We start from the raw sequence: 17,855 nt of genomic DNA, 5'->3' as shown, positions 1-17,855 counted from the left end.
GCCTTGGAAGGGTTCTTGGAGATCAGCTGGCTGGTCAGCAATCCCTGCTGTCAGTTCAGAAATATAAACGTGTGTCTGTATTAAGAATGAAAGGGGGCTTCCCTGGTGGCGCAGTGGTTGAGAATCCGCCTGCCAATGCAGGGGACACGGGTTCGAGCCCTGGTCTGGGAGGATCCCACATGCCGTGGAGCAACTGGGCCCGTGAGCCACAACTACTGAGCCTGCGCGTCTGGAGCCTGTGCTCCGCAACAAGAGAGGCCGCGATAGTGAGAGGCCCGCGCACCGCGATGAAGAGTGGCCCCCGCTCGCCGCAACTAGAGAAAGCCCTCGCACAGAAACGAAGACCCAATACAGCCAAAAATAAATAAATAAATAAATAAATTTATAAAAAAAAAAAGAATGAAAGAAAATAGCTTTCCTGAGTTCCATGGAGAAAAATAAGTATACTCTTAAAAGACCGATCTACTTTATCCACACGAGATCGTGAAAAAGAAGCGCTGTGCTACCAGCTGAGCGGGCCTGGGCAGCAGCAGCAAGACCGCCCGCCCGCCCGCCCGCCCGCAGTGCCCCTGCCCACCCCGGGCAGTGCCTGGCCCCCTGGCCTCCGCCACTGGATGGCCAACCGGTCTCCATCCACCTGCATCCTTGGGACTTCCCTACTAACTTCAACGGCTTTAAATCCTACTTACACTTGCTGGTTCCAGAACTGCTATCTCCAGCCCTGAGCTGAACTGGTATGTTAAGTGCCTGCTCGACACGCGCACTGGGACATCTCATAAAGCTCTCAAAGGGACAGCGTCCAGAACACAGCTGTGCCCACACACCGCCGCTCCTGCTTCCTGCGGCCGCGCCTCCTCCCGCTGAGTCAGCCCGGGCTCCGTCGTTTCTCTCGGACCCATACCCGCCTCCCGGGAACCAGAGCCCTTCCGGCTGCTGCCCTAGAGGCTCCAGGGACCCCTTCCTAGACTAGCCAGAGCCCCCATACTGCCCGCCCAGCCGCGTCACTCCCATCAAGGCCCCAGCCACGTTCCCTTTCTGTGAGGCACCTGCCTCAGGCCCCATGCCCCCCCCCCCGCCCCCCGGCTACCCAAATCGGGCCTCACCCGGGCTTCCTCAGGCCTCTGGGCCCCGGAAGCCTTGGCTCGAGGGCCTCCCTGGTTCCGTCCGCCAGCACTGCGGACTCCCCAGGGGTCTCACGGATTCTGCTCCACGATGGAGGGAAGGCCGTGCACTGCTCTTCCCAGCATGGCTTGCCCGCGATGCCAGTTTGTTCAGTGAATGTACAAGTCACATGTGGAAGAACAGGAACTGGAATGGCACAGGGCAAAGGCTTCTAGGAGATGGTGGCCTGGAACCTTCCAAACTCTGAAGGGCAATATTCAAACCACAATTCTGGGCCCATCCAAATGACCTACCATGAGTGAGAGGAGAATTAGGGCATTTTCAGACACTCAAGGATCAAAAAAAACGGTCTTCCTGTGTATCCTTTCTTCGCAAACTACTGGAGGACGTGCTCCAGCAAAATACAGGAGTAAACAAACAAACAAGGAGAGGACAGCACTAACAACACAGGAAAGCAATGAATGGAAGTCAGCGGAGCACCCCGGCTTACAGGCTGGGAACACGGCCTGTCCAGATTGGCGCCAGTGGCCAGCAGCTCAAGAAATAACAGCTGTCGGACTTCCCTGGTGGCGCAGAGGTTAAGAATCTGCCTGCCAACGCAGGGGACACGGGTTCGAGCCCTGGCCCGGGAAGATCCCACATGCCGCGGAGCAACTAAGCCTGTGCGCCACAACTACTGAGCCTGTGCTCTGGAGCCTGCGAGCCACAACTACTGAGCCCACATGCTGCAACTACTGAAGCCCGTGCGCCTAGAGCCCATGCTCTGCAACAAGAGAAGCCACGACAATGAGAAGCCCGCGCACCACAACAAAGAGTAGCCCCTGCTCACCACAACTAGAGAAAGCCCGTGCACAGCAATGAAGACCCAACACAGCCAAAACTAAAAACAAATAAATAAATTTATTTAAAAAAACAAAAAAACCCAGTCTACGTGATTGGAGAATCCTCTTCTGCCTACAGTTGAGCGTTGCGCTTTCTCACACTGAAAACCTTTACCTGAGGACAGGTGACACTACAGGGGTTACATATTATGCGTCAACAACGCAATTCAATGGTGAGCAAAATTATCACTGAATTCTGCATTTTCAAGGGTGAGGAAAGTGCCCAGTAACCCCAGGGAACATTAAAAACGCTCAAGGTGCTTCAGAAGTAGAATGAGAGAAATCAAAGCTGAAACCTCCCTCTCTACCCCTTTGCTTAAAACTCTCGTATCCACTCAACTGTCTCTTGACGTCTGTTCTCAAGCCTTCTGGCTTCACCGCCTGGACTGGGATAATTTTCAGAAGTTCCTTAAAAACCCCTTCTGGCCACCGTTACCTCTAGGCAGAGCACTTACCTACTAGCTCTCTACCATACACAATCTATGATACAATTGTGTATTCGTACACAATTGCAAGGGAAAACTACAGTCAAACCAAAAACTCCCTCAAATTCTACGTCCGCAGTTTTTAAGTAAAAAAATATTATGACCCTGGGACTTCCCTGGTGGCGCAGTGGTTAAGAATCCGCCTGCCAATGCAGGGGACGTGGGTTCGAGCCCTGGTCCAGGAAGATCCCACATGCCGCGGAGCAACTAAGCCCGTGCGCCACAACTACTGAGCCTGCGCTCTAGAGCCCGCGTGCCACAACTACTGAAGCCGAGCACCTAGAGCCCGTGCTCCACAACAAGAGAAGCCACCGCAATGAGAAGCCCGCGCACTGCAACGAAGAGTAGCCCCCGCTTGCCACAACTAGAGAAAGCCCGTGCACAGCAACGAAGACCCAATGCAGCCAAAAACAAACAAACAAATAAATAAATTTATTAGAAAATAATATATTATGACCCTCCCCATCCCCCAAACACTTAAAAGCTTTCACCATCTGGATCAGCACATACCGTGTCTAAAAACCCTGAGGCTCCCCTCGCCGCAGTGAATGGCAGTGGCCGACGGCCGTTAAGGGCTCAGGAGCCAGACGCTGGAGAAGACGGAAGCTCACCACGGGCTCACGGTAGCCACCCTGCTTAATTTCCTTCACTGTGACACACAGACAGCCCTGTGTTTAGGGAAAAAGAATCCCCAAACAAAAGGAGACTTGTTTTGCTGTCACCAAACTGGAAGAGGAAAATCTGAAGACTTCTGTAGTGACACGGAGAACTTCTCACTTGTAAACTCACTGGAAACCACCCAGATGGATCCGTTTTAGATACATGAATGGGTGACTCAGGAACTTTAAGGCCAGTGTTGAAAAGCGACTGCTCTTTTTTTTGCTTCTCGAGATGCCTTGTCTCCAACCATTACTTAAAGTCTTCATCAGTGACCCTCAAGCAAAATGACCTGAAGTTTTTATACCGTATGGAGGTTTTGGAGGCAAGTTACATAAGAACAGGCTCTGGAGAGTCCGGGTGGAAAAATCAGGCGGCTCAAGCGTGAGACCAGGGGCTCAGGGGGAGGCAAAGCCTCCGGGGTATGGGAGGTGGGGGCCTGCGGCCGGGGCTCTGTGCTGTCAGAAGTCTCCCCTGGGCCCGACTGGGGGAAGGACATCGGCTCCAGGGCGCTCTGGGGACCTCGTGAGAGCAGAGAACCGAGTCTCCAGAGGAGCTGCACTTGGGAGGGACGACAGGGCATCTCAGGGCAGGTGAGGACGGGGTCTAGGAGGGGTGGCCAGTGCTGGGATGAAAGGTCTGGACGGAGCTGCCGACCTGAGCGGGGGAAGGTGTAAAGGACGAGGCCCAGCGAAAGGAGCCCAGCGAGGAACATGCCGCGCCAACAGTGAAGAGCTGCGTCGGGAAGGAAACAGGGCCCAAGCAACCTCTGAGTTCTTCGGGCCACGGACGAATTCGGAGAGACAGGAATTCAGTTGAGCACAAAGAAAAGGAAGTAAAACAAGCAATGAGACGGAAGGGATCCTGCTGAGCAGGGTCAGGAACTGGGTCTGGGTGCCTGCTTCAGCCCAGCTCGGGAGAGCTCAGGATGGTTTCACATTTTCAAACGGTTCAAAAACAAAACCAAAACAACCCAACAAAACACCATTTCACGATGTAAACATTCCATGACATTCAAGGTTCGGTGTCCATCAATCAAGTTCTATTAGGGCTCAGCCACGTGCCCTCGTTCCCGACGGTCAGTGCGGCTTTCATGCTCCACCAGCACCAGCAGCTGCCACAGAGGCTGCTCGGCTGCCACACTGGAAACGTTTACATCCTTTACAGAAAAGGTCTGCAAACCTGCTGGAGAGTTTAGAAAACAAACTGAGGACCAAAATACCACCATTATTGACTAGAAGGAACAGAACAGTCACAGCTGAAAAAAATCAAGTCACCAACCAAGGAGAAGATGGATAGGAAGAGGATGTAATCATGCTGAATGCCAAAGAGAAACAGATTAAAAAAAAAAAAAAAGAAAAGAAAATGACAGATATGGAAGAAAAAGATGATCCAAAATAAGGAAACTGGTGTCTTTTAAAAGACATTCAGAGGTATAATAGAAAATACTTTCCCTGAAATGAGAACTGCATCTTTGACTGAAAGGGTACAAAATAAATTCCAGGAAAACTGGGGGCTTTATGCTGATTAAGTTATTAAAATTTAAGGGCAAAAAGAATTCTTTAGGTATCCAGGCAGAAAAAGCAAGCTCTTAAGGGGTGAGGGAGGGGAAGATGGAGCTGGCCTCGCCCCTTCCACAGCAACATGCAGCAACGCTCCCAAGTTCCAGGCAAGTGTGACTAAGTGTACTATTCTCTGCCTAGTTGCTATTTATGTCAAAGGGCAGCAGACATTTTCAAACATAAGATCTCAGAGAACAGCACCCAGGAGCAACTAACGAAAACCAACCAACTCACTCACTCAACTAGTCAGTGGCAGAAGTCAGCCAACCCAGGTTTCTCTGATAGGAAGGACCATGTGAGATTCTAGTTTACAAGATCTCAGAGAAAGAAAATACAACCCAAGTATTTTATACCCAGGCAAGTTTTCCTTTCTACACCAGGGTCGATGGCAGGGACTTTTCAAGAATGCATGAAATGGAACCCTTGTAAAAACTTACTTGTTTATGAAATTCAAACGACCAAGAAACGAATCAGATAAAGAACTCAAAGAGAGATGCTCTGACAAAAAAACTAATCCATAGAGCTCAGACTAACCAACCAGGGAAAAGAACAGAATGTAAATACTACTTTAAACTCTCACAATCTAAACACAGTATTTCTTAAAAAAAACCCAGCAGTTAGGGGAGGGGTGAAGGGAAGGCATTTTACTAGCGCTGAATTTTCTCTAGTTTCTTAGTTGATTAATAACATCTAAGATAAAAAACATATAGCTTGAAAAAACCCCTACAATTCCAACCTCTCTGATGTTCTCCTTTTAGAACTGAATTCATGAGGTATGGAAGAAACTTTTAACTGAAGTTCAGGAATTACTTCATTTTCATTTTGATTACAGTTCTTCAGCTAAATTCACGTAAAATTATAAAGCTTATTTCCACTTTAACACAAATATTTCTAACTATACATCAACTTTTTAATCTATCTTTGCATAGAAATTATCTTTGTATTCTAAAGATATGAGCTTTCTTTTTTTCCCCTTTTTCCCACAATATCTCAGTCTTTTTCACTGTGCCAATGATGCTCACCTAATGTTAAAAATGGCTATTTCTGGATGGTGGCATCTTGGGTAATATTTTTACTTTTTCCCTTTTACTTCTCTTGAATTATAGTACAGCTATTTCTAAAAAAGAGTTTGGAAGGTAAGTAAAGCATTTCAAGGTCATGACTTTGCAGAAAAGAAAAGCTAAAAACAACAGCAAAACCACATTTTAAAAACTGGGAAGAAGCATGAAAATATCTACTGCAGCCACGTGATGTGGTTTAATTTCACTTAAGCTATTTATAGACCGAAACATCAAAAAAACCGAGCTGGCATTTTATTTAAAAAAACCCGCATGCTGTAACAGTGGGTAGTATTTCAGCATTACTGATTCCGGCATAATTTATTTTATTTATTATGCTTTTTTGCAAGGATTTATAGCTAAATAGCAGAAGACAACTAAATAATAACAGAAAACAGCATGAAAGACAGTTCCCTGTCAGGCTAATAAAGGAAACAGATTGTTTAAGTTTCACATATCTATATTTAAGGAGCTTCTAGAAAAAAATTCTTTTAAAATAAAAATAGATGCTTTTCTTCCTAGACTGCCAAATCTAGGAAAACCTCTAATCAGCAGAAAGTAAATAACAAGGGACGACTGAATACCTTCTAAGGTGATTATTAAACACCAAGTAACGTAAAGAGACGGAAAAGCTCAGTGACTCCAGCTGCCTGGAGGGGCCCCAGCAGGTGGGCTCTCTAGCCGCTGTCTGGGACACAAGCTGTCACAAGGACTGCTGCAGCCTCAACAGGATACATACAGGGAGAGCTGACAAAACGGTCTTGCCATTAAAATCTCAAACCTGCAAAGAATTAACTCAGGATACGAGTGTTTCAAATGAGCATCACACAAATCTGTAATTTTTCCGAAGGTTCAAAGCAGTGTAAATGGACAGGGAAGGAGTCACCGCCTCGCCCTGCACCCTCTTCTAAGCGCACCGCTGGTACCAGTCTCTTACCTGCCCCTCCAGTCTCACACCAAACGCCCCCTTCGGCCGCACCCTCGCCCACCAGGAGCCCCAGGCAGAGCCTCCAGATGCCGCTGTGCCCTAACCCTACTCCATTCGTCCTCCCTGAGGGACACACAGGGCATCTCAGTCTTTTGCTGCTAATAAAAATCGTTCTTACAATGAACATTCTTGTAAGCTCAGTCTTTACACATATAAGCTCAGTTCTGGGTCAAAGGCGTGCATTTTAGGTTCTGGTCTACACTGCCAGCTTGCCCTCCACAAGTCTAACACTCCCACCAGCAACACGATGTCGACCTTTTCCTTCTTTGCTTATGTGACAGCTGAAAAATGGCATGTCTCTCTTTTATTTAATCTCTATGATTACTAAGAAATTCAAACAGGTATACATGAAACAACATTTTCCACAGCCCAGAAACGTCGATTTTATCCTAAGACTTATAATTTCAAAGTGTTCTTGTGTGCCTGCGAATGGATATTTTTCCACCATAACAAAAAGTCTTGGATTCTTCATATATTTGCTGCAGCCTGATTTAAATGAAATGTTGGATTTTATTTTCCACGGAGGTTAGGTTCCAAAGTCAGCAGATACAATGCCATTTGAGTGAGCAGCAAGGGTAAACCTTTAAAAAACATTGTACGGTCATTTTTACCTTTGTGAATTATTCATACTGCAGTTCATTTTTCTACTGGGCTATAAGTTTTTTTTCCTATTTGACTGTAAAAGCTGTTTGTCTGTTAGTTTCTTCTGCTTTCTCAATGGTTTTGTTTTTTCCATTAGTTGAATATAATGTCTGTTGGCTTAAAATAGATGATTCTTGTTCCGTTATTTTCGGGCTTCCCTGGTGGCGCACTGGTTAAGAATCCACCTGCCAATGCAGGGGACACGGGTTCGAGCCCTGGTCCAGGAAGATCACACATGCCGCGGAGCAACTAATCCCGTGCGCCACAACTACTGAGCCCGCAAGCCACAACTACTGAGCCCACATGCCACAACTACTGAAGCCCGCGAGCCTAGAGCCCGTGCTCCGCAACAAGAGAAGCAACCGCAATGAGAAGCCTGTGCACCACAATGAAGAGTATCCCCCGCTCGCTGCAGCTAGACAAAGCCTGCGTGCAGCAATGAAGACCCAACGCAGCCAAGACTAAATAAATAAAATAAATTAAAAAAAAAAAGTTGTTACTTTCCTGAGAACTCTCACATCTGGCACTTACACCTGGAAGTAGTTTTGCTGTTGGATAAAAGGTGAGGCTCTAATGGGATCTGTTTTCCGAATCGCTTTTCCCCGACACCATGCTTTTCATAAGCCAGTCCTTCCTTGTTTGAACCTGTCTCTGGGGGGCTCATTCATCCTTTCCCTCTGAAGAGTCTCCTGGGTTTTGGGCTGGGGAGGCCCCCGGAGGCACTAACACACCAGGCCAGGACGCTCCTCTTTAGAATGCTGAACCTTTCTGCTTTTACCAGCAGAGTTTTTCACTTAAACTTTTTCTGGTTAAACGTACTGTAATTACATATTTAATTAAAATTTATGGAAACAGATGAAATCTGAGTGAGAAAAGAGAATTGCTGATTCTGTGAAAATGAAACTGAATCCTTTGAAAAGATCGGATAAAACACCAATTGCTTAAAAAACAAAAACAAAAAACTGTTGTGGAACCCAAGGAGGGAGAAAGAACTGTGAAAGCCTTGAAGTAAGACACTGCAAGCCTGGGGTTCTGCTCTTGGGCGCCTGGCGTGCACCTCACCTCACAGAACTCAGGCTGGCTGTGGTGAGGACGTCCGTCAGAGGCAAGGCCGTGGCCCACGTCAGAAGCGGGTCAACAGCAGCACATGTCAGGCACGTACGTACGTAGCATTTTTAGACCTGTTTTAATCACACATTTTCTGTAAACCACCAATTACTTAGGCCTCCCAAGGACTTCTATTGTAACATCTCATTTTATTATCTGATGGGCCATGTCGCCTTTATTTGCCTCTTTTTCAAATTTTTCATATTCTTGCTTGCTATTTTTTAAGATAACCATAGACTCTAATCACAAATAAAAACATCTTTGAGAACCCAAGTACAGGTGTCTGTGTTCATTTCTTCTACGCATTTTTCTTATCGAGATCCAAGTTCTAAGGCCGCCTCTCCCATCCTATGACTCCCGGATGCTAGATGGGCTGTTGTCATGGCAACCCAAGGAGCCGATCCTGGAGGCAGGGCTCTCAGGGAACATTTTCTCCACTAGGCACTGCCTCTCCCCTCTTCACAAAGCGGCCCGTGCTCAGGTCTCCACTTCTACACCCCCCATTCACTTCCCACCCGGGTGGAGTCTGGCTTTTGTCCTCCCCATTTTAACAAAACTGCTCTCACTTCCCGGCACGATGCGTTTAAATCTGTGTGAAATCTGAAGGACACTTGACAGCCCCTCCCCAGCTTCTGGGCAGAGCTGACTACTGCCGAGCACGGTCTCCACAGAGAAGCTCTGCGACCTCCCTCTGTCCCGCTGCCCAGGTACCCTCCTGCACCCACGGCAGAGGCTGGACGCGGGCACCTATGAGTAGCATCTGGCTTGCCTTACGTTTTGTGTTTTTACAAAATACGCCTTGTATTTTTACAAAATATGAATTCACTACTGACATTTGTAAGTTGAGATGTTTCACCTAAACACGCTAGGTTCCTTGCTTCTCTGGAAAACCCAGAACCTGGTCCCGGCCCTGTGGCATGGCTGAAACCCAAGTCTCAGCAGCACACCCTCTGTCGGCACCGACTCCCTCCTTCATCGCCACTGGCCTGGGCACACGTGAGGCTGGCCCTCAACGCAGCGCGCGTGCCCAGCACCAGGCGTGACCCCCATACCGCCTCTCCTACTCGTGGCTGTCACCCTTGCATGTGTGAAGGAGAAGATGACTGTCAGAACAATTATTTTATCGAGGGGAAGAGCTGGTTCCTAACTGGTGCCCCCGCTGCTGGAGCACCTCCGGCCGGGGTCAGGGGCCAGGGGCCAGGGAGGGAACCAGGACATCCCGCCCATGCACTGGCCTGCAGGGTTTGCACAGAGCAAGGGTGGGATTTCCCCCGGGGGAGAGGCTGCCAAGGGTCACCCTGGCCTCTGGGGCCCCTAATGAGTGGCAGGAGGGACTGAAGCCATGGGGCTCCAGGCTCCCTGGGTCCTGCCCACCCCTCTCATCCTCCAGCCGGCCGTGACTCGGCCCAGGCCATGGTCAACAATCAGAGCGTGGGACCTCGCAGTGAAATCCCGAGTCACGGAGTGGCCTCTCTCGGCTACTCCCCTGCCCAGTCCTACAGGGTGTGTAGAAACACAGAGCCATCACCGACCTCACAGTTAACTGCACACACACTAGTGATAAGCAGCGCGAATAACCTGATAATGGCCACTCAACCCTGAATTTTTATTCCTTTCCGATGCAAGAAGTTTAATAGCTCTAGAAATCTGAGGAGGCGCAGGGACACTGCATTCAACTTGTGCAAATTCAAAGACAGGTCTGAAAAGAGAAAGCAAGGAAAAAGGAAGCCAGAGACATCCCACTCAGTGAGCTTATACCCTGGACTGAGGTAAAGATGGGGGCAGAAGCTCCCGGTCACACCCAACTCGCGATTCACGGGCTTCACCCGGGCGGATGCGCTGTCTGTACGGAGAGCCCCACCGGGAGGCATGAGGAGTGATTTACAAAGCCCTGCAGGGATTACCGCCCACTCTGACGCCCATCACACCCCCAGCCCGGAACCAACCGGCAGGTAAGATGAGACCGCACCAGATCTGCTCTTTGATTCGAATGTTTAAAGAAACTAGATTTAACTTGATTTATGCATTAAAGAAATTATCTGAGTTCTCTAAGAGATTTTTTTAAAGACACATGCATTAAGTTCACTCAAGTAACTGATTTTTGAAGTCTAAAAATGTTAATTTAGCACATCAAAATTGCACATGGCACGCCAGTGCCAGACGGGAATTGCAAAAGGAGACAGTTATCATTTCTAACAAAAGCTTCTTCCTGAAGTAACAAGCAGCTTACGTTTTAAAAGGGAATTAACCTCAGGCTGACCCTCCAATCCCTGAGAGTGACAAGCTTTATAAATTCATTGTATCAGATGTCCCTGTGAAGTAGGCTGAACAGATGAATTCCCGTGGCTTTGCTAAAGGTTCTTCTCATTCAGTATTTAACCTCTGAATAAAATAATTTTAAAAAGACCTGATAATGAGACCAAGGTTAAATACTTTCAAATGATTTCTTGAATAGAACTTCAAGATTTACCTTCTATTAATAATCTTTAAGTAATTAAAAAGAGAAAAGCGTGGCAATCAGCAAGAACAAGTAGGAACTGTAGCCAATCCCGAGGCGCACAGAAGACCCCTGTGTCTTTTAGGAAAGCAACCACGGCAAACAGTAGTACAACACATGTCCGCCAATGTCCACTTTCCCCGTTCTTCTTAACAGAACTCTGATTTCGTTCAGGGCAGTGATGTATCCAACTGAAAGCCCATTTCCCAGCCTGTGCTGCAGGATGGGAAGACCATGTGAAACTGCTTTCTGCTCTTGCCCTTCCTCTTCATCCTTTCTGGAATGCAGGGCTGATGCTGGTGATAGGGCAGCCATCTTGCCAACGTGAAGTGACAGGCAAAAGGATGAGGCCACATGCTAAGGATGCTTAACATGAACGCTCCTCACGGCACCTCTACCGGACCTGCGTACCTGCCCCTGCACCTGCCCCCCTGCCCGGAGGCGCACAATGAGGTACTCACAGTCAGTGGTGTACTCCACCTGGGAGGGCTGCACGGCCGTGCCATCTGCCGTGGGTGCAGTGGGGGCAGGACTGTCGGCCTGGGCTTTACGGACCAGTGCCGCAAGGGGGTGATCTGGGTCCACCACCTTCAAAGGCTGCAGAGAGAGAGGGTGCAAGGTCACACCACATCCTGCATTCTGAGTCACGCAGAACCCTTCTGTGGCAAGAAGGCTTTAGGACGGTGTCTACGCTTCAGAAAAACCTCAGCACACGCATGCACGCAGCACACACGCGTGCACCACGCCCACATACGTGGGCGGGCGCACAAAGGGAGGCCCTAACCGTGGCCGACGAGAGCTCTAGCTGGTTGTGAGTTCCAGAGGAACTGAATAAACAAATCACCTCAATCTTCCTAAAGACATGAAAGAAAAGAAGGAGGGATGACCAAGACTAGATTGCTGCTGAGAAAAGTGTGAGCCTCCAAATTCACTCAAAACCTCAAACTCTGTCCATCCTTAAAGCAATTTCTGATTTTTAATCACCAACAGCTTTTAAAGTCCAATCAACCAGCCACACTGCGTGACTGCTGAAATGATATGCTTAGGTCTGATGGACCCGTTTTTTCACATCACAAATGGCACAATGAGTGGTGTGGATTAACTCCTTATAATAAGAATGAAAAGAAAATTTTTCTTTAATTTATGTTTCTTGCTAACACATTATGTTATCCGTGACGGTAACAGATTATTTCAAGCGGCACATACCCTGGACACCTATGAAATCTAATCCTGTTTTAATAAAACCTGCATGAAAAAGTAATTTTCCAAGTCTTAACCAACATTTTACTTATTCTAAATATCCCAAATAGTAAAACTATAATAAAATGAAAATAAATTGCTTGTGATTTTATAAAATGGGATATATAAGAAATAAAGGGAGCAAATCCTTTGCCACCAAGCCAAACAAAAAGGCGAGATATACGTCAATGCTAATAAAATAAAAAGCAGCTATTATACAAAGAAATGCCTGCTTAACAATTTTCCAGAGTTAAATGAGCAGTTTTGTTATGGCATAAAGCTACAGCTCAGTAACGAGACGAGAACCTTCATGAGCTCCTCCAGGCGGCTGCACTTCTTGGAAGCGAAGAGGGACGGGTGCAGGTAACTCCCGCCCTCTTCGTCATCGTCATCTTCATTGTCAGAGCTCACCCCCGACTCTGAAAGCAAAACACACGTCAAGACGTCAAGGTACAAATAAATTACGTAAGACCTCAGACGCACACAAAGGCAGAACTATATGCAGCCATTTCTTGGTTATCTGTCCAAAAACCACCTTTGGAAAATATTCCCTATCTTGCTGCCACCCAAGTCATTCAGCAGAATGACATTTGCTTGTGATTTTATCAAGTGGGATTATAAGAAATAAAGGCAGCGAGAAAGGAGCACGACCTCGGCCCCGCTGGCACCTTCCCTCTGGCATTTACTAGTCCGGAGCCACTGAATATTTAAATTTTTTGGAAAAAAGGCAAAAATCTTACTGATTTATGAAGGTAAAATAACAGCAACAGATTTTTTACAAAACTACAGCAAACAAACAAACATGGAGAAGATGAGGTCCGTAGTAAGATGTATGCAACTGATTTTGAAAATCGTGTTTCAGCTGAAAGAAAAATTCAATGGCAGACATATGTACTGTTGTCTCGGAATGTTATTCAAAATACTTAATTGGTCTTTGTAGTAAGAACTCCAAATTTAGACACTTATAAAAACAACAGCTTAAGGTAGAGTAAAAAAAAGAGAGTAAGATTAGCCACTTCATCCTGTGGACTTGTGTAATTCAGCCTCAGGCCCTAACGCGGGGTGCGCGCTAGAACCATCCACGGAGCGCGAGGCTCGCTGTTCTGTCTGTGACACGTTCAACAGCCAGAGGGAGGGGAAACGTTTCCAACCTAGATGGTTATGCTCTGATGGCATCAACATTTAACTCTATGTCACCCATCTATGAAAACAGTAATTAAGAATCTAATGTATGTTCAGACTTATTGCACAGCAGGTTTAATCCTCGTGCCTTAGTGGCAGGATTTCACAAACGTCCAGGAAGTCCTACAGCGCAGATCTCAACCCCTCCCCCAGCCCAACACAGGACAGAAACAGTTTCACATACTCTTTTTCTCTTCACTTTTGTTCTCTGCCAGGACCGTATACCGTCCTTCTTTCATAGCTTTCTGGATGAATTTGTAGTAGGGGTTGAGGTAGTGATCAAAGCGTAGAAAGTCGAATTGAGAGTTTCGGGCCTGTTTGGCCTTCAGCATTATTTCAAACTGTGCACCCTGTTTGCACACGAAGTTGGCTGTGCGCTCAATAATGGCATGCATTTTGGCTGTTGGTGGCTACGAGAGAACACACGCATTCACGTTATCAGTCTGTCCTCTTTTCCACTGAGCGTGTGACTTAAAACATAGGAATAACCCTGGTTTTACTAGTGACTAGAGACGTTTCAGTGGGAAGAGCCCAGTTTGAACAGACTGTGGCACTGGCCCCATTACACGACACTCAGTCAGTTTCTGAATTTTGCAGTATTTTGTGGGGAGAAAACTCACCTGCCGAGGCAGGCCATTCTAGCTTTGTACTGAACCCACAGGAGGCAAGCTTTTCCGCACCAATCAATGTGTTTCCGTATATTGGGGGCCCTTAACCAGGGTTCCGTGATAGGGTTCAGGGGGTTGTGAATCAATCCTCTGGGGAGTTGTATGCAAATTTTGCACATACACATGCAATTTTCTAGGGAGAGGGGTGCATGTTTCAATAAGTTTCTCAAGGATCTAAGAATCATTTCTCTTCCCTTTTTCTTAGCAGGGACTAGTGTTGAGAGCTTGGAAAACACTCCTTTTGTACACCCAAGGAAAGCCGCAGGCTCACGCCCAGCCTTTCCTTCTGCACCTGAGCTCTCCGCATCCCGTTCCTCCTTCCTACTCCCTGTAAGACTGCCCCGTGGCGCCCGTTCATCAACGCTCCCACTTAAAAGTACAGAGCTCCAGGGACTTCCTTGGTGGCGCAGTGGTTAAGAATCCACCTGCCAATGCAGGGGACACAGGTTCGAGCCCTGGTCCGGGGAAGATCCCACGTGCCGCGGAGCAACTGAGCCCGTGCGCCACAACTACTGAGCCTGTGCTCTAGAGCCCGCGAGCCACAACTACTGAGCACGTGCGCCACAACTACTGAAGCCCGCAGGCCTAGAGCCCGTGCTCCACAACAAGAGAAGCCACTGCAATGAGAAGCGCGCATATCGCAATGAAGAGTAGCCCCGGCTCGCCACAACTAGGGAAAGCCTGCGTGCAGGAACGAAGACCCAACGCAGCCAAAAAAAAAGTACAGAGCTCCAAACTGAGGCCCAGCCACCTGTGGTCTGGCCAGAACAGAGACGGTGTCACCCACGTTTACTGGGCGAGTCGCCTTGGAGCGCGTTCACTACCTGGAGCCAGAGCCCACCTCTCTCCTGCACGTGCTGCGAAGTTACCTCCGCCCCATCGTGAGCTGAGCAATTCCTACCCACACATGGAGCCCCTCGGACCAGAAGCTGGAAGCCACACATCTGAAATACTTTTAATATTAATGAAGAGATTAACACTAGAAAATTACATGCAAATAAAGTGGGAAATTATTCTAATAATGGGCGGTTAAGAATACAAGATGCTTACTGTAATTTCAGGGCTGAATCCTTCACAAAATACAAACGCCTTTAATTCTCAAATGTAATTCCTGAACTAATGATGTCCTTCACACTTAAACTGGATAAATGTCTATGATTAAAGTTATTTACTGATCCCAAAATACACTAGAGTCCACGTTAAAGGCCCACTGTTGCACCGAAGTGCAGATCCTGACGCACATTTTCAGTAGCTTTGGCTCAACAGGAAGATTAATTTTTGCATTAGTGTATTCCGTATATATGACAATTATTAATGATCACTTCAGGATGATGATCCTTAAAGGAAAATACAACCCCTCCCGCCCCCCAAGTAGAGATGTTCTCTATTGACCAAACTGTTGGTCTAAAATTTCTTAAAAGCAGGCCCTCTTATGATATCATATTATGGCTACAGCAGTTACAAAGCAACGTATGGGTAATTTTACAAAGCGACAACGATTATAGAAAAACAAAGCACCTTATGAGCATCCTTCAAGATCTGCTACTGAAGCAAGTGGATATAAGATAAACACTTGGTTTGGAGAAAGTCATTCTCTGCTCTCCTTATCATGTAGGTTTTAGAAAAATCTTCTTCTATTTAAGAATATGATTATTCCTACCATAAGATGGGATTTTAAGGATGTAGCCAACATATAAATATTTATGTGTTACAAAGACTGACTGGTCCAGGGGAAAATGCTTTTCTAATTTATGGAAGCCTTTAAAGAAAGCAACTGAGCCCAAGAAGGGGGACTAACACCTCCCAGCATCTCCAAAATTAACGTGGCTCTAGAAACTCCAGAGTAGGCATCGGGAAATGGGACAACAGTATGTGAGGTCAGAAAACCTGCACCGATTTTCCAAAGAGCTTTGGAAAATGTTGGAGCTCCGATCCCTGGAGCAGGGTGGGGCTGGGGGACAGGCTGGGTGGCAGGTGGGGTGAATAAGCGAGGAGCCCCAGGCGCAGCTGGGCTGGCCCTCTCTCCTCCTCTGTGATCAGAGCCCCAAATTATATCAGACTGAGGCACGAACTCAACTGTCAAAACAAAACTATGGAAGTAACAGCAGGAAGTATAGGAAAATATTTAAAAATTGTCAGGGGTGGAAAGGTCTTCTAAGACAAGATTCAAAATCCTGAAGCCAGAAACGAATATGGTGACATATATGGTGACATATATGACTTCACAAATACCTTTAAATTCTGCATGGAAAGAGGAACAAACAGGTAAAAGACAAAATGCCAGGAGAACAAAAGTGCACGAAACTTACTGGACCAGGGCTTAGCATTCATCATACGTGAAAAGTCCTCACAAACCCCCAAGAAAAGGCAGGACTCCACAGGAACACAGGGGTAAATCATGCTTCTTTTTTCTCCCCATCCCCATCCCATGGCAACACAGCACCTGAACCTATGGTGAGACTAACGCTCTAATCAGAACAACGTTCAGTAAGGCGTAACCGCAGTGGCTCCGAGCTCTGAGTGGCTCTGGGCTGGAAGTGCAGGCCTGACCCTTACAGGATGACCTGGGGCAGCTGCTCTCGACAGCTCTGCCCCGTGTCCCCGTCAGAGGTACTGGTGTTGTGAGGACGGAAGATCCGAGCAAACACAGTGCCTGGCACACAGCACATGCTAAATGAATACTCATTATCTGGTGTTGTTATTAACCTACTGGTGTCACCGCGCAGGACCAGGACGAGAATTGTACGTTGTATCCTTCCCCCCTTTTCCTTCTGTCCATAAAATATGTTAAACAAGCACATTTCCCTTGTAAATACACTCAAACGGGTGTGCCGAGCAGCAGCACTTCTGGTCCCCTTGGCTGATCCGAGGGGAACGTGAGGTGGTACAGAACAGGTGGGGGGCTCACGAGACCTCGCGCGCCTCTGGACAGTGTTTGTGGAAAACTCGTTTGGGCTCAGAACTCGGATCTGCGGCGTCTCGGGTGGGTGAGAGACTGAGCTGAGACATGCCCTCCACCTTCCCCACAGTGCAAGACAAAACAACACAGCCAGAAAGGGACCTGGGCACGTGTAGAACTCAGGAGGTGACAAAGACAGCCTTCAAGTCCCTGGGAAAGGGACAGGTAACTGAAAACACAATGTCGGGACAAGTGATGCTGGGCTACATATTCCGGGAGAAAATAGGTCCTTACTTCCCAAGAAACATACAAGTGGACAAACAGAGTCACTACGAAAAGCTAAAATAAAGCTGTGAGGTCACCCGAGGAGCTGGAGTCGAGGGGCCCAGTGGGACCAGGCGGCCAGCCTCGAGCAGGCGCCAGCACGCGGCTTCCAGGGCGCTGCGACCTCTCACTGCTCCTGACCCTTCGCATGAAACCCCAGAGACCCTGCAGCCATGAGGTTCTAATCCAAAAGCCTAGCTGAAAACCTGAGAACCCTTCAAGCACCCGCTCTCTTTACCACCCCCGCCTCCGCCGCTGCCAGAGCAGCCCCTGCCCACCGAGGCAGCAAGCGTCACCTAAACACGAGCCGGCAGTTTCATGCTTGGTCACCAAGATGGAACGTACGACGCAGACACCTGTCTCCTAGACAGTCTCCCCACGAACGTGGACACGACAGTGTGTGATGTATACAGCGAATCCCTGCCCCGATTCACAGCAATTCTGAAGAATGACGTCCTGATGCCACCACACAGGAAAAGCGAGCTGTCCACAGGCGACCTGGTAAGCACTTACACATGGTTTCCACACAATCGCAGAGACTTCC

General features: G+C 47.7%; 1 protein-coding gene across 6 annotated transcripts in view; it reads right to left on the bottom strand.

Annotated features, from left to right (window-relative positions):
* The window catches only part of SFSWAP (splicing factor SWAP), an 89,533-nt gene that overhangs the window by 60,294 nt on the left and 11,384 nt on the right, over window positions 1-17,855 (bottom strand). For 4 of the 6 annotated variants that reach the window (XM_082353221.1, XM_082353222.1, XM_082353220.1 and 1 more), the window contains 3 exons: window positions 13,605-13,830; window positions 12,545-12,657; window positions 11,461-11,596 (listed from right to left, as the gene is read on the bottom strand). In XM_082353221.1, the coding sequence (XP_082209347.1) occupies window positions 11,461-11,596; window positions 12,545-12,657; window positions 13,605-13,830 (475 nt within the window). The remainder of the gene's footprint in view (window positions 1-11,460; window positions 11,597-12,544; window positions 12,658-13,604; window positions 13,831-17,855) is intronic. The other 2 variants (XM_082353225.1, XM_082353223.1) reach the window with 1 other exon arrangement.

This window comes from Balaenoptera borealis, assembly GCF_965194805.1.
Source record: "Balaenoptera borealis genome assembly, chromosome: 14".
Lineage (NCBI taxonomy): Eukaryota > Metazoa > Chordata > Mammalia > Artiodactyla > Balaenopteridae > Balaenoptera > Balaenoptera borealis.
Note: the sequence above shows the minus strand (reverse complement) of the source record. Positions and strands in the feature narration are given on the sequence as shown.